The 14250-nt window shown below is 44.0% G+C and overlaps 1 protein-coding gene across 1 annotated transcript; it reads left to right on the top strand.

The window, feature by feature from the left end:
- The first annotated feature begins 11937 nt into the window (after positions 1 to 11937).
- Positions 11938 to 13859, top strand: ASB12 (ankyrin repeat and SOCS box containing 12). Its single transcript, XM_010162157.1, has 2 exons — positions 11938 to 12727; positions 13726 to 13859. The coding sequence occupies exons 1-2, from the start codon at positions 11938 to 11940 to the stop codon at positions 13857 to 13859; spliced, it is 924 nt and encodes a 307-aa protein (XP_010160459.1).
- Positions 13860 to 14250: the final 391 nt, after the last annotated feature.

Here is a 14250-nt window from a genome sequence, read left to right as displayed (position 1 = left end):
AGCTGGAATCGATGTGCTTTGCTCACATCCATCGATGAGGCAGTAATTACAGATGAGTGTGTTCTATTACTGAAATGAGGCCTAAAACGATTAGTTGACATCACATGCTGAGTGATTATAGTGAATATTATCTTAAAATTCCGTGAACCTTTGAGATGTTTTGTCTGTACTGTCAAGACGTGGGGAGATGAAGAGTATCTCTCATGGCAGTGAACTTTGTAACTTTGTGGAGTTGGTGACAAAACATAAATTGGGATGTGACCCCTTAATGGAACAAGAAGTGGATATCTGGGCTCGTGGCTGTGGCTTCAGCTTAGGCTCGCTCCAGTGCTTGTTAACACTACTTGTTTTCTTTGATCTGCAGTAATCTCACTTGGAGATACTAGTTCAAAGTTGCAGGTTTAAAACAGAGACGTATATTCCATTTGTCCAGAAGTCCTGTGGAAAAACAGGTTTGTTTCCCCAGGGGAATGGATGGCCCAGGAAAGCTGTTCCACAGTACTTGCTCTGGACAAGCACCTATCGATGTGCTTAATTGCACGGAGTCCCTTTATGCAGCTTCAATTCAAGATGTTTTTTCTGCTTTCTTTTGGATCCTGTTATTTAAATTGGATGCTGCCATAAGGTCTTAAAATCAGTTTTTCTCTTTTATAAAATTTCAAAACAAACTGAAAATGTTGTAAGCTAGCCTTCCCAATCTACAATAAAAAGTAGAAATATTCAATTATGGTGTTACAAAATGCAGTAGCCATTGTTCATACACTTACAACCTATGGTGAAATGACTAGGTTAGTTTCAGTGTTCAGGATAAAGTAGAAAAGAAAAAAATAAATAGAACTCCCTGAGTGTCTAACATTGAATGAGAAAATATATATATTTTATTAAGTATATCAAAAGATGCAAAGAAAAAAGGGCAGTACCTGAGAGCACAGAGTTTTGTCAATGCCTAGAATGGCAAAGAGAAGCTTTTTTTTTTTTATGTTGCAGGTTTTTCAGTCTTAAAGCAAGTGATACTGGAGCAGTTTTAAAAAACAGTTGCTTTCAAGGTAGAAGTGAGAGAACTACAATGTGCGATTGATTTGAAAACTAAGCACACAAAATACTGACCCAGATACGCTTAAGCAGAAGATGTTTGGACATTGCTGTGTGGCTAAGTATCAGAATTACTGCATCATGCAACAGCTCTGTCTTTTATTTTGAAGGGTACACATTTCCAAATGCATCTTTTCTTAGTTGCAGAGATGAGTACCTGCTGTTGAGGCTCTTTGCTCCTAAAAAGAGATCTGCTAAGCTCCTAACTCACTACCAGCCTTTTAAGTTTGCCATATCCATGTACTCCTCAAGCGAAGAGATTGCTCCCTAAATCTTAATCCGGCCACTCTAGATACCCAGGGTTTGGAATCTGCTGTAGATTTCCACTGGAAGGTGCTGGGGAGATTATTTCCCTTTGCCTCTTTATTGTGTAGAAGCTCAATTTCACACGTACACGTGTTTTCTTTCTAGGTGGTAGAAGAGTGTAGTGGGTAGTATGCACGGCTTCTGAAATTGAGAGCTCTAAAATGGTAAATGAGACCAAGACCGGCACTTTTTAGGACCAGTTATTCTAGATGACATCAGGTTTTTTTCATGTGTTCTCTAATGAAAATTAGAGATACAGAATTGTAGAGAAATTTGACTGACTACTACTGAAGGTTTTAGACATGCCATTGGTTAATCTTCGTATAAAAACATTTTACAGGAGGTTTCTCTAAGTGCTTACACATTGCCTTGTCTTTTGAATTGCCATAGATTAACTTGGAAAAAGTATAATAGTCTTTGTTTATCCCTATAAGGTGACACTGTCATCTTTTACAAATCCTTCTTGACTACAACATTACTACAGGTGCATATAGCCATGAAAAGATTACTTCATATGCTGAAAGTATTTGTAAGCTTTTAGTAGTCTTGCTGGTTTTGACTTCAGTAACAAAACAATGGATGACTTTATACTTTGAAATGCAAAATGTAGCCCAAAAAAAAAACCAATCTGTTTTTTAAACCTCTTGGATTTAATGTATACAGACTTGGTCGAAGTCTACAACATATTAAAAATCATTCATGCTGGTGCTGTAAATTTAGAGCTGGAAAAGATTCCAGCATTTCCTGGTTTTCCATTAAATTATTTATTTGAAAAGGGATTAGCTAGAAGCTTTTTAGTTTTGATGGTAACTCTTGTGTGTTTCAAGACCAAAAATGAAAAGTTTGTCAGAACACTGCAAGCATGTCCTCAGGTCTCTGGTCAGCTTGGACTGGCTTCCCAGAGCGTCCTGGAAAGCCTGCTGCGTTCACTCATTACGGAGCGACCAGCTGCCAGTGGTGAGTGACTTGATTATACGTTCCTTAAAAGTGTTAAAGGAAATCTAAAAGCTGTTACATAGGAGTCTTCTTATGGAAGCTCTGTGTAGGTGAGAAGTTACTATAACTTATTTATTCCTAGCGGAGCATCCATCTGTTTGAAGTCACGAATACTGCTTTTTATTTGGAGCTGTTAAGTGAACAATGCAACTTGCTGCTTCCCATTTGGATTCCTCTGACTGGGAGGGACGAGGAATCCTATTTGCTGCAGATGGGCTCTGTGTAGAACTCTGCCTTTTCTGGAGCACCTCTTGCTTTACCAAGATCCTCCATGGTATCGTGGTTTCATGCCTGTACATAGTGTCTCTCTTGCTACAAATAGGTGTAGCACTGCAATGGGCAAGTGCCTGTAATATTCTGTGTTAAAGCTACTACTTGGAAGTAGAAGAGGGACTTGTGCAGCTTTATTTCTCAGTTGAAATGTCTTAATGTGAACTTTGCAGTGCTGGATTCGTAAATTGTATTTTGTTCTGCAGCTGTCACCTGTGGTAGAGAAAATCTAATTGGTGCTCTTTGCTTTACAGAAAAAAGGGAATAATTGTTTTGCCCATAGATGTTGTAGTTCTTAGTTCATGGGAGAGAAAAAAGCAGTTTGTTAAAGCATATAGGCATCTTATACTTCTAGCTGCATATCCTGTCCCTGCTCTTAGTGAATGCCTTTCATTTCAGTCTGTAGAAGAAAAATCCACCTGCTGTATAGGTGCTCACTGGTACATAAAGCTCCTCAGACTAGGATGGAGAAGGGGACTTGCTTTTAGGTAGCTGGTGAGCTTCAGTTTGCTCCAGTAAGCTTCTCAAGTCCCGGTGAGAGAGATTTCCTAGGAGCTGAACTTGTGCAGAGCTTCTTGAGTGAGACCTTATTGGGTTACAGATAGTAATCTCCATGTTGATGTTCCCTGTGTCTGTTGTTGCCATTGGGTTTGGAGATGGAGAGCCCTAAAAGGTGCTCAGAAAGCACCTTTGCTTCTAACAGAGCTGTAGCACGTGGAGGGAAAGGATTGAAAAGAGCTCTTGTGCCAGATGCTGCTTCAGTTTGCTTTCTGGTCTTTGGGTAGCTTCAGTGCTGATGGTTGCTCCTCCAAAGGGATCATTTCTTGGCACTATTTAGTAATGAGTGACCAGAAGAATTCAAAATGTGTCTGCTGTTTTGCTCTTCTCCCCTTCCCCACTGCTTTGCCTTGAGTGCTGGGTCGTTTTTTGGTAGGTCGTTTTTAGGCAGTTATTCCTTGTTTACGTACTGTCCCTCTTGCATGTACAGGCACTTCCCATGCCTCAGGGTGGAGTCGGGGGAAGAATCTGTTCTGAATGTTTTGTTTGAATTCATACACAGCACTTGATTAATTAGATGAGGGATGTCTCGAACCCGGTGATGTTCAAGTCCATGTTTTTTGTAAGCACCTTTAGCACTAGGAGCAGCCAGGTTGGTGCCAATTGCAGTCGGTGTAATTTGCCAGGGTGAATATTTTAATGTGCAGGGCTGCATCCTTTTGGCATCTCTGAACTACAAAAGCAATGAAGAAGGAGGGTAGGTTCAAATGGTTGACCTCGATCTCTTCTCGTATCATTTATCTGTGTTTGATGTAGTGGCATACTACTGGAGTAACTTGTAGCACTGGATCTAGTCGTATGTAACTGAGCACACGTATGTCCTTTTCCTGTCAGCCACAAACTGTTCTTTGTGGGAACAAACCTGAAGTTGTGTGTAGTACTCGGCTGAAAATTGTAAATGGTTTTGCCTCTGTCTGTAAGTTAGTCGCTGTTTTTGTCAGTGTAACTGTTGAGGGACAGCTGTATAAAATTGTGGATGATGAAATCCCATATTCTTGAACGTGCTGCGTTGGCTGTATACATGTAAGTCATTTTAGTTAATGCACTGCTTAAAAAAAAATTGTACCATGTTTAGAGGAGCACTGTGTCTTTTTTTCTCTAAATGTATTTGTTCCATGAAGTTTCACTTGTATTACAGTTTATTTTTATTCCCTACAAAAATAAATACCTTGCCTTTTTAAAGTAAATGACTAGTCTGTTTATTGGTTAATTTAAACTCAAAGCAGAACTTCACACTTTGAAATGTGAAATCAATGAGAGACTCTTTAAGACTCTTTTAAGCTTATCTTAAAGTGAGTGTGATTCCACTTCCCCTTCTTTTACAGAATAGCAACTAGATGACCTCACTGGTTTTGGAGGGACTGCTGGGTGCAGCACTGCTCAGTGTCTTTTAAAAATAAAGAAAAAAAAGAAAAAAAAAAAAAGTAGTAATACTAATGAAGCTGTATTAAATCTTAGTATCTCCTGTACACTTTGTTACTCTGATTTATTTTTTTTTTTAAATTAGATTTTTCTTTATGTATTAAAACGGAATACTTTTTCAGTGTTTTCTTCCTCCTGGAAAGCCGTCTATCCCTCACCCATGGACAAGTCTGTCTACAGGTGGCTCCAGGCCGACTTAAAAACCTTTCTGAGAAGACACTAGACCTTTCTTCTGGCCTGCTGTAAGGAATTGACTCTGACCTTTGTCAGCATTGCGTGGTACCAGGTGAAGAGATTTTTTTTCTGATAGCTCGTGAGTGAAGAATCTAGTCCATCTGCCGATGGTGTCATTTAAAAATGCTCTTTTATCCAGTTCTTTTTAATCATTAATTCAGTAGTGAGTCAAGGTGGGGGGGGGCGGGGGGGTTTTGAGTGCAAACTCAAGTGAGGTGGGAGAATGCTCTAGGAAGAGGGGAGATTCCAGGTGTAAAACTTGCCTCATGTTTATAAGCAAGATTGGAATTGGTGCTATAATAACTTACAGCTGTGCAGTAACAGTCAAATCCTACAATTAAATCTAGATCTGCAAAGCAGAGAGAAACGAGGTGACAGGAGTGAACTGGATGTTTATAAAGCTTTACAGAATGCTTCAGGGTGCCATTTGGATTGGGAAATTCATGTAAATAGTTTAAATCTGTGCCTGGCAAGGCAATGTGGGCTATTTTAGTAATTAATTTTAAAATAACCATTTGAAAGTTTTTAATACTCTTTGTAAGGTGGGGGAACTGAGTGACAGGGATGTGACTGGCAGAAGAACGTGCTGAAGATCAGCAGGGGAGATGAAGGAACCATTTTTCCCAGCTCAGTTTAGCACCAGACCGTTCAGCCTTCAGTCCTAAATACAAACAGCCCTGAACTATCCCTCATCTGTCAAGGAGGGTAAGACTGTGAACACAAGGAACAGACCCAAGACCAGTACCTTTTACTCAGCCCCTGATGAATATTTTTCCACTGCACTGTGCATCCTAAAAATAGGTATTTCTTTTCTATGTATTAAGGCAAAAAATACACCTGACACTTGGGTATACTCAGTCTCCAGATGTTTCAAAGCCTCTTTTCTTTCTTGCTAATTTTAAATGTTCTTAATGTTGCCAGTGAAATCCTTCATTTACCTAAATCAGACTTGCCTTGCATTTAATTGGATTATTAGCATTAACACTGACTAGAATTGATAAAGCTGTAATTTAGATTTGGGGAAACATTGTCTGTTTGACAGCATCTTTGCTGAGGGTGATTTAAAACTTCTCTCTGGAAGCTAACTTTAGCTTTGAGGGGGCAGGTTCCCTTCAGAGTTGTTGTAGGAGTATTGCGAGAGACTTCCAATTTTTAACAGCTCTCAGGAAATAACCTTATGCTGAATAAAGATACTGATCAGTAAACATAATTGGAGGTCTGTACTAAAAAATCACTGGTTTAAGGTCAAGTCTACTGTTTGAAGCTCAGACAGAAAAAGGAGTTGAGTTAACCTGCTTTCTTGTTGAGGTTCAGGTTCATATCTACCAAGGATCCCTTGAAATGTTTTAATTTTGCTTTGGTGCGTTCTTTATTGCAGTAGAGCAATAATACTTGATTTTTTTTTGGTAATGATGCAACTTTGTACTCATTTTCCTCAGTTCAGTTACCTGGCAGTTAAAGATGGCAGGAATGATTTGCTGGAGATATATTGGTGTTAAGTCTTCGTGTATATATGTAAAGTGGATAAACTCCTCTGGTACTGAAGGTAGACGACAAATTTTTGAGTGGATGACTTATAAAATAAAAAAAATAGAGTCAGCCCAGACTAGTAGCAGAAAAAAGCACATCTTCTGTTTACACAGGCAAGGGCACGAGATATTCTCATTGTGTTCAGTGTGGTGCAGGAACAAGATTGAACCTTTCACGCAGCCATTTGCTGCTGAGAGGGAAGACGTGCTCGATCCTCAGTGTGGGTCTGCACAGATCAGTCAGTGTGTGGGGCTGCTACAGATCTTTGTAAGTTCAAATCACTAAATAAAGTGACATTTTGTCCTGAACAATGTTTCTTTAATGATAGGCAGAAGGTGTGTTAATTTTAATGTTTCACATGTGACCGGCTTCTAAATTCAAGTGTTCTCTTGTAACTTTTATTTTCTTTCACCTGGGGGGAGTGAGGGAATGGGAGGGATACAAAACCCAGTAGCCTTAAGAGTAATAACCCTGGTGTGAGTCAGACCAGAGCCTTGTTACCCACAGCTCTATTGCAGTGGTTTTGGGAGAAGCTTGAGAAAGCGTTGGGGATAAACCTGGCAGTTCACACAGATCAGAAATCCCGTTTCTCAAAGGTGGTTGTTGCAGTCTTACCTGCTGTTGGAGAATAACCAAAAAACACCTTCACTTATTGAAGATACAGTTTGTGATCTGAGGATAAAGATGCTTTTGGGGGTGGCATGACTCAGAGCTGATTATTTGAGTTTTAATTCCACCTCAAAGCTTTGGAATGAAAACCAGCACATTTTAGTATTGTAAAATAAAAGCAGAGAAGACCCTCTAGTTCTCCCAGGAGTAACCTCTATGTGTTGCCAACCCTAGAGCACATGAAGAGCAGGCACTTTGGCTTCTGTATTTCAGGTCCTTAATGATCACCTTCTCCCATCGATTTACAGCTGCTGGCTCCAGTGGATCCTTGGACCGAAAAGGAAAGGGACTCCAGGAAGGTGGTGGAAGCAGGGAGCCCTCTTGCGATGCTGCTGAACATCTGGGACTCTAATGCTGCCAAAATTCCTCGAGGAATTACAGCTTGTGGAGGAGAAGAAACAGTTGCTGGATTCCTCCTTCAGTTCTAATATTCTGTATGTCAGTACGCCCGTTAAATTGGGAAGTGCCTTAGAAGGGGCCCCAGGAGCTGTTGCCACGCAGGTGCGCACAGTGTAGGCAAGGGCTGGTCCGCAGGCGTTTGTGTCCTCTCATGGTTAATACCTGAATCGTGTTACTGCTGGAGCCACCTCCAAGCTGGGTGGTGAGATGACCAGCAGAATAGGTGGGTGTCAGAGCTGGAGAGCTGTGATCAGGTGTTTTGATCGACACGGAGGGAAACTCCCAAGTTCAAAGCCCTTTCAGCAGTGATTTATATTTAAAGGCAGGAATCGGAATCAGCTCCACACAATAACTCTGTTTCCAACCTTGAGGACTGTTAGTAAATCCTTAATCCCTTCAAAATGACTTATTTGGTACTGTTTAGTGCTAAACAGTAAACTTTTAAATCAGAATGCTTAGCAGTGTTAAATCAGAAAGCTCATTACCTCTTTTTCAGCTGCATTATAAACTATTATCTCTTTAATGGAAGCAACTTCACTAGAGAGGATTTACCTTCCCTAAACACCTTTTTGATTGGTGTTAAATATACTTTTGCCCTTTAATTCTTCTCCAGTGAATGGAGGCTGATAAAGGAGTTGCTTTGCCTGGAGCACGTGTCAGATCAGCCAGTGGCTCGGGGCAGCCCGCTTGTGCTTGGAGCTCTGGCAGAAGGTGAAGGCTTCCTCTTACTCCTCAGCCTTACCCGGTGTTTGAAGGCTGAAAATTGAAATTGGGAATCTTATCCAAAATGTGTCAGACTTACCAGTCACCTCTCCTTGGGCTCCTGTTCGGGGTTTATCTGAACCTGCTGATGTCAATATCCGTGCAGGATGCTAGTGAACGTGTCTCTTTGGCTGTTGGGAGCACAATGAGTATGTCAGTTTGTGTTCTTCGTCTTCAGGGTGGATTTATCAGCGAGTACTTGGTACTTTCTGCTTCATTAGTATTCTGTTTCATCTCTGTTCCTTACCAAAGAGCTGGTCGTGTTTCTGAGATTTTTCTTGGTTAACAACTAAATAGCAGCAGCAACAACAAAAGAATATGTGGTTTATCATTAAATTTTCCATTCAAAGATTTTCCTTTCATCTCTAAGTTTCCTTACAGTTTCCTGCATTTAATATTTTCTGATGTGTATTCATGTTGTTGTCTGTATCCCCTTTTTTCCTTTTAGAATACGCTGTCATTTTAATTGCTGCTTTTATTTCTGCATTTTGTTGAAGGGGTTTCCAGCCAGGCTTGGCTTTTCTGACTGCAGCATCCCCGTTGTGGTTACAGCTTCTTTACGCTTCATAAACCCTGAACTCCTCGCTTTTGCTCTGATGTTTATCCACATTTCTGCTACTTGATAATTCCATTCATAGTGTTGACTTAGGAAAATGATCATTTTTTTAAGTAAAAATCTATTTTTGAGTGAATTTGGAGAAAATGAAACTGTCAAGAAGCCACAAGTCTAAAACCTGTCAATACTGAACATTTTCCTGCTCTCCATCCTTTTCATGGTGTGGCTGCAAACTGTGAGTGCGGTGGCAACGGCAGGGACATTGTAGATGTTTTGCAGAGCCCACTGATTTTACTTCTTGGAGCAGTGGAGATTTTTCTGCTGGATAATTTGATTGCCCTCTCGTTACCTAGCACTGCTGATAACACTGCCTCAAACTTGTCAGACCGTTCCTGCTCCACCGCTGAAAAGTTTGGGAAAGGTTTAAAGAGAACTGGATAAAATACGGTTGCACTTGCCAGCTGACAGCTTTTGATAAGACAGCCCAAATGCTGCTCCCTGCTTGTTTTGTTTGCCCTGTAAAGTTTTCTGCCTTTTTTATGTGCTGCTTAATTTTATGAAGCTAAAGAAGTGGTTTGTTCTGTCAGGTTTAGCTGGGTGGGAAGCCTGAGGAGCAGCTCAGGTGAACATCTTCGGTGCCTTTTGTCCTTCTTGTGTTTAACAAACTATTCTGGATGTTGTAAACGGTGTTTGTATTGCTCTGAAAGTGGAAAAGGTGGTTGGGAGAGGGGTTCAGAGGGAATCCATTTGGGTGATTGGCAGCAACCAGGATAATGTAGAGGCCAGTGCTGCAGCTGGGAAGGTGCTGCCTTGGCGGGAGGCTCAAACTGCCTCGTACCCTACGATTTCTGCAAGGGAACGGTGAAGCAAATACTCTGTGTCTGCTCAGATGGGTCAAGCAGCCTCCAGCACCTGTCCCAGCCTCTTTCCACCTCACTCCCCCTCTCTATATTTACCCAGGGGGAACTTTCCAAGAATGGAAGTGGTAAGATAAAACCCTTCAGGGGCTAAAATTAGTCTAAGCACCCTGTCCCTTCTCCCCGCGGTGGCATTTCAGCTGTGAGCTTGACAGCCTCTGTTGTGCCGGTCACACAGAGTGGACCTCCAGCCCCAACACATCAAGATCCTCCCTTTTTCTCTTTTTTGTTTAAACCGAGGGAGAACTTGCCATGGGACTGCCACTGCCTCTCCTGCCTTGGCTGTGAGCGTCACCTACCTCCCAGAGGTAAGGAAGGCATCATCATAATGACACCTAGGTAGCGTTGGGCAGTTGAAGGTAACTTGGTAACCAGTTGTAAAAGCATGCGTGTGTTCTCTGTCACCTTTAGCTCTGCAGATGCATGGACAGCTTCCTTCAGCTCAGGAGGTGACAACTCTGGTTTGGGCTCAAGGAACATCTGTGAGCTCCTCACGTGAGTGCTTATGCTGTCAAAGGAATGTCCCTTTGGAGATGCTTATTTGTGTGTTAGGAAATGTTACAACTGGTTTCTTGGGGTTTTTTTTTGGCTTTTCTGGATTATTTCCTTTGGGAATATAACTGGACCTTCTTTTTGAATTGAATCTAAAATGACCTCCCCCACCCCATTAGCCATGTAGGTAGGGGGTTTCCAAAGCTCCAGAGCTTGTTATCAGTGTGTCTGATACATAACAGTAATGTTGTAATTTCACATATTTCTGTATCAATTGTCTGGGATAGTGTAACAGGTGATTTTTATTTTTTTTTGCCATCACTCGCTGCCATCAAATTTGCTCTACTTGCCCAAGATGTGAAGCTGAGCAGATGGCCTCATGCAGGGAATTCCTCCGAGCTTGCACGTCTTGCCACCGCAGGCGGATGTGGGACAAGCCTTCCGTGACTGCTGTGTTACCCTCAGGCTCGTATGCAGAAAGAGGCTAATTGCTTGGTGCAGCTCCTTGCCTCCTCCAAGGGAGGATCAGAAGAACGGCCTGAGAGAGACCAAACTCTGCCACCACTGCCTCTCCCCGAGAAATTCTGTGATGCTAGGGGATTGTGACGTAACAAGAAATTCCTCTGCCCTTCCCGGCGGGTGCCATTTCCCAGCTGCTCAGGTGCCGGCCGAGGCATTGCATTCCTCTCCCCTGCTGCTGCTCAGCCACGGTGAGGCCAGATCTTGCACTGAGTGCCTGGCAAACGCCTTGGGGTTTGGTCCTAGCTGCAGTGTGATCAGCTCAGCATCCCCTCGCCTTCCTCCCTCCACCCTGTACCCCCTGCTATAAAAATCCCACATCCTCCTTGTAGCCGCGCTCCTCAAGCTCAAGTAAGCAGGAGAGAGGAGAGGGTTTGCTGAATTCAAACACTGATACTGGTTTTGGGAAGGGCGATGCTGAAAGCCCTTAATCAAACCAGCCACCTTCACATTTACTTCATCTTCTTTCTCAAAATCCAGTGCCTTTAAAAGTGGCAGGGTGTAAAAACTGTGCCATGCTGCTGGTTCCTAAATTAAAACCCCTCCAAATTTTCTGTGGGTCCCAAAATACTTGGAAGTGCAGGTGGTGCTGAGGGTTCCAACAGCAGCCTTGGCCGATACGAAGCAGAGGTGACTCCAGCTGTTTTCCAGTGTGCAGCCCCGAGAGAACAGCTGGATGGGGTGACTTTGGGGAAACTGGGTGGCTTCATCTACCAGTGGGGTGCAGAGTCCTCGCAAGAGCCTGTGGCTACCCAGGAACTTTCCTGGGCTCAAGGTCTGAGTGTCCCATGTGTAGTCCCATACTCTTTACCAGCTCAGGGGCTAGCAGTACGGCATTAAATAGTTTTAAAAAATAAATTAAAAGCCTTTGAGCTCTGCCATGCAGTGTTTGAACTCCAGCGCTAGATTCTTGATCACAACATTTTAAGGGGAAGTGGCCCACGTATGTGCTACAGCAAGAACCTCCGTCTTTGCCTTAGCCCTTCACCAGCAGTGAAGCATGTCAGAAGCATCGTAATCCAGTGTTATTTGTTCTTTTTTCTTTTCTTTGAGAGTCTTCCTTGAATTGTGTATAAAAAAAATTTAAAAAATACAAAGATTATAGTGGTGTCAGGGAGCTGGTTCTAATGCTGTGGTGGTGTTTTTGTTGTCCCGTAGATCTTCGGCTTTACCGTTTACGACGAAAGTGGTACCTGGGTGACAGACCAGAAAACAATGAGCCTACTGGATCTCACTAAAATGTTCTCCATGCTCCAGCCCAGAGAAGATGAAGAAGACAACGGAGAAAGTGAGGAGCTGAACCGAGCAGTATCCAAGGATGATTACCAAACCCTCGATAACCTCTTGTCCCAAGACAGGTACAAGAGGTTCATCAACTGCCAGAGCGGCTGGGGTATACCCAGCACCCCCCTGCGCCTGGCCGCCACCTGGGGCTGTCTCAGGAGCATGAAGGTCCTCTTGGCCCACGGGGCGGAAGTGGACAGCCTGGACGTGAAGGCTCAAACCCCACTCTTCATGGCGGTCAGCAACGGCCACTGGGAGTGCGTGAAGGTTCTCCTGGAGGCAGGGGCCAATCCCTCCGGCAGCATCTACAACAACTGCTCGCCGCTGCTCATCGCCGCAAGGGATGGGGACGTGGACATCCTGCGGCAGCTCCTGGACCACGGTGCAGAAACCAACGTTCAAGCGCGGCTGCCTGAATGGGCTACCAACTCAGCGACTTGTTCTGGTCCCCTCTACCTCGCTGCCGTGTATGGGCACCTGGAGTGCTTTAAGATGCTCTTGCTCTACGGCGCTGATCCTGACTATAACTGCACCGAGGAGAGGGTGATCGCCCAGATCAAGGAGCCCAAGTCTCTGCTGGAAATCTGCCTGAGGCACGGCTGCAGGCCTGAGTTCATCAAGCTGCTCATTGACTTTGGAGCCAACGTGCACTTGCCCAACGTCGTGGTAGATGAGATAGCACCTCGCAGTGAAGGCCTGGAGCTGCTGTTGCAGGCAAGAGGTAATCCACGTGCATGGCCCCGGGGCTGGAAACGGGCATGAATTTTATTCATTTGGATGCAAGTTGCTTCAGATTCTCCTTCCCTTTACCTCTGCTTCCCCATAGCTTCAACCCAGGCTTTCCTACAAGCTTTGACTCCCTTTGCACCATCAGTTGAGCGCATGGATCTCTCTGGTCTTAAACTCTTTAATATTATCACTATTTTACTCTGAACTCTTATTTTTCTCTCTCCCCGAATGATTACTGTCTTCAGGCCAGACAAAACATGTCTACAGTACTGAACACAGCAAGAGAAGAACATCATGGGTTTATGGAGAATAGGTCCACCACCGGTGATTAAATCTGATGGCTTGGGTACCCATGCTGCCACAGGGAACTCCTAGAACAGATAGCTGGGATTTGGGGGAGAGTGTCACGGAACAGCTTGTTTCTAATAAATGTCCAGCAAACATCCCCAATTTCCAGTGCTGCCCGTGGCTGGAGGCAGGCTGCCTTGGTTTGGGTCTGGGCTGTGACTCGGTGAGGCCACCACCTACATTTATGTGGTTCTCTTTCCTCTTGGACTCACCACAGCATCTGCTTTTTGTGAATATTTCTAGACACTGGCTAAAGAAGCTGCCTTCAGTGAGGGTTGGGGCTGGTCTGGAGCACACAGGGCTTTCTGCATCCTGTTTTTTCCACTTAATATAAATCCCTTGGGTTGAAGGTTGCTTTTTGCCATTCTTCTTCTTCCTGCTGCTCAACTTTGGCTCTCCTGTGCAGGAAAACTGCACTTATTTCTGTCTGACAGTGGGAGATCTCACCTCTGTACACCCAGCTCCTGTGAAACGCGTGCTGCAGAGCTGGTGGCTGAACATGTGGCGCAACCAGCCCTGGCAAAGATGTTTCGTTTTGCTCTGTCGATGTCTGTTTGCTTGGGATAGCGCTTGGGTTGGAGGTGGGCGGGCTTGTGTGTCTTGAAGGTGACCATCTCGTTTCTCTTCCTTCTCCTTACGCAGCTCATCCCAAGTCCTTGATGTCTCAGTCCAGGCTGGCAATAAGGCGTCTCCTGAAGCAAGCTGGTCACCTGCACCGCCTCAGCGAGCTGGAGATCCCGACAGTCCTCATAAACTACCTCCAACACCATGAGTGATACCTGCCCCAGCTGAGCTGAGCACCTGAATTAAAAGCTGCTGTGGCACCTGCATGGTGTGAAACCACCGCCAATGCCTGGTCACAAATAATTTTTGCTTACGAGGTGTTTCCAAAAAGCAAGGACCCGTGTGAAAAGATGGTGAGGGAAGAGGGGGAGCAGCAGGGTCTGGCTTTAACCCCTCGTTACTGAGGGATTTTACCTCTTTAAGGGATTCTGGTTGAAGGGGCTGGGAAAAGGTGCAGAGGGAGAGGGGCAAAGGCTGATTTACCCAGGACCCTGGGGACACCTGTGTGCAAAGCCCGGGCAGGGGCTAGGTCAGGACCCAGAGGGAACCCTCTTCAGCCTCCTGCCTGTCCTCTCCCACCCCAGCTTTCTCTTTAACCATCAT

This window comes from Antrostomus carolinensis, unplaced genomic scaffold, assembly GCF_000700745.2.
Source record: "Antrostomus carolinensis isolate BGI_N321 unplaced genomic scaffold, ASM70074v2 scaffold9072, whole genome shotgun sequence".
Lineage (NCBI taxonomy): Eukaryota > Metazoa > Chordata > Aves > Caprimulgiformes > Caprimulgidae > Antrostomus > Antrostomus carolinensis.
Note: the sequence above shows the minus strand (reverse complement) of the source record. Positions and strands in the feature narration are given on the sequence as shown.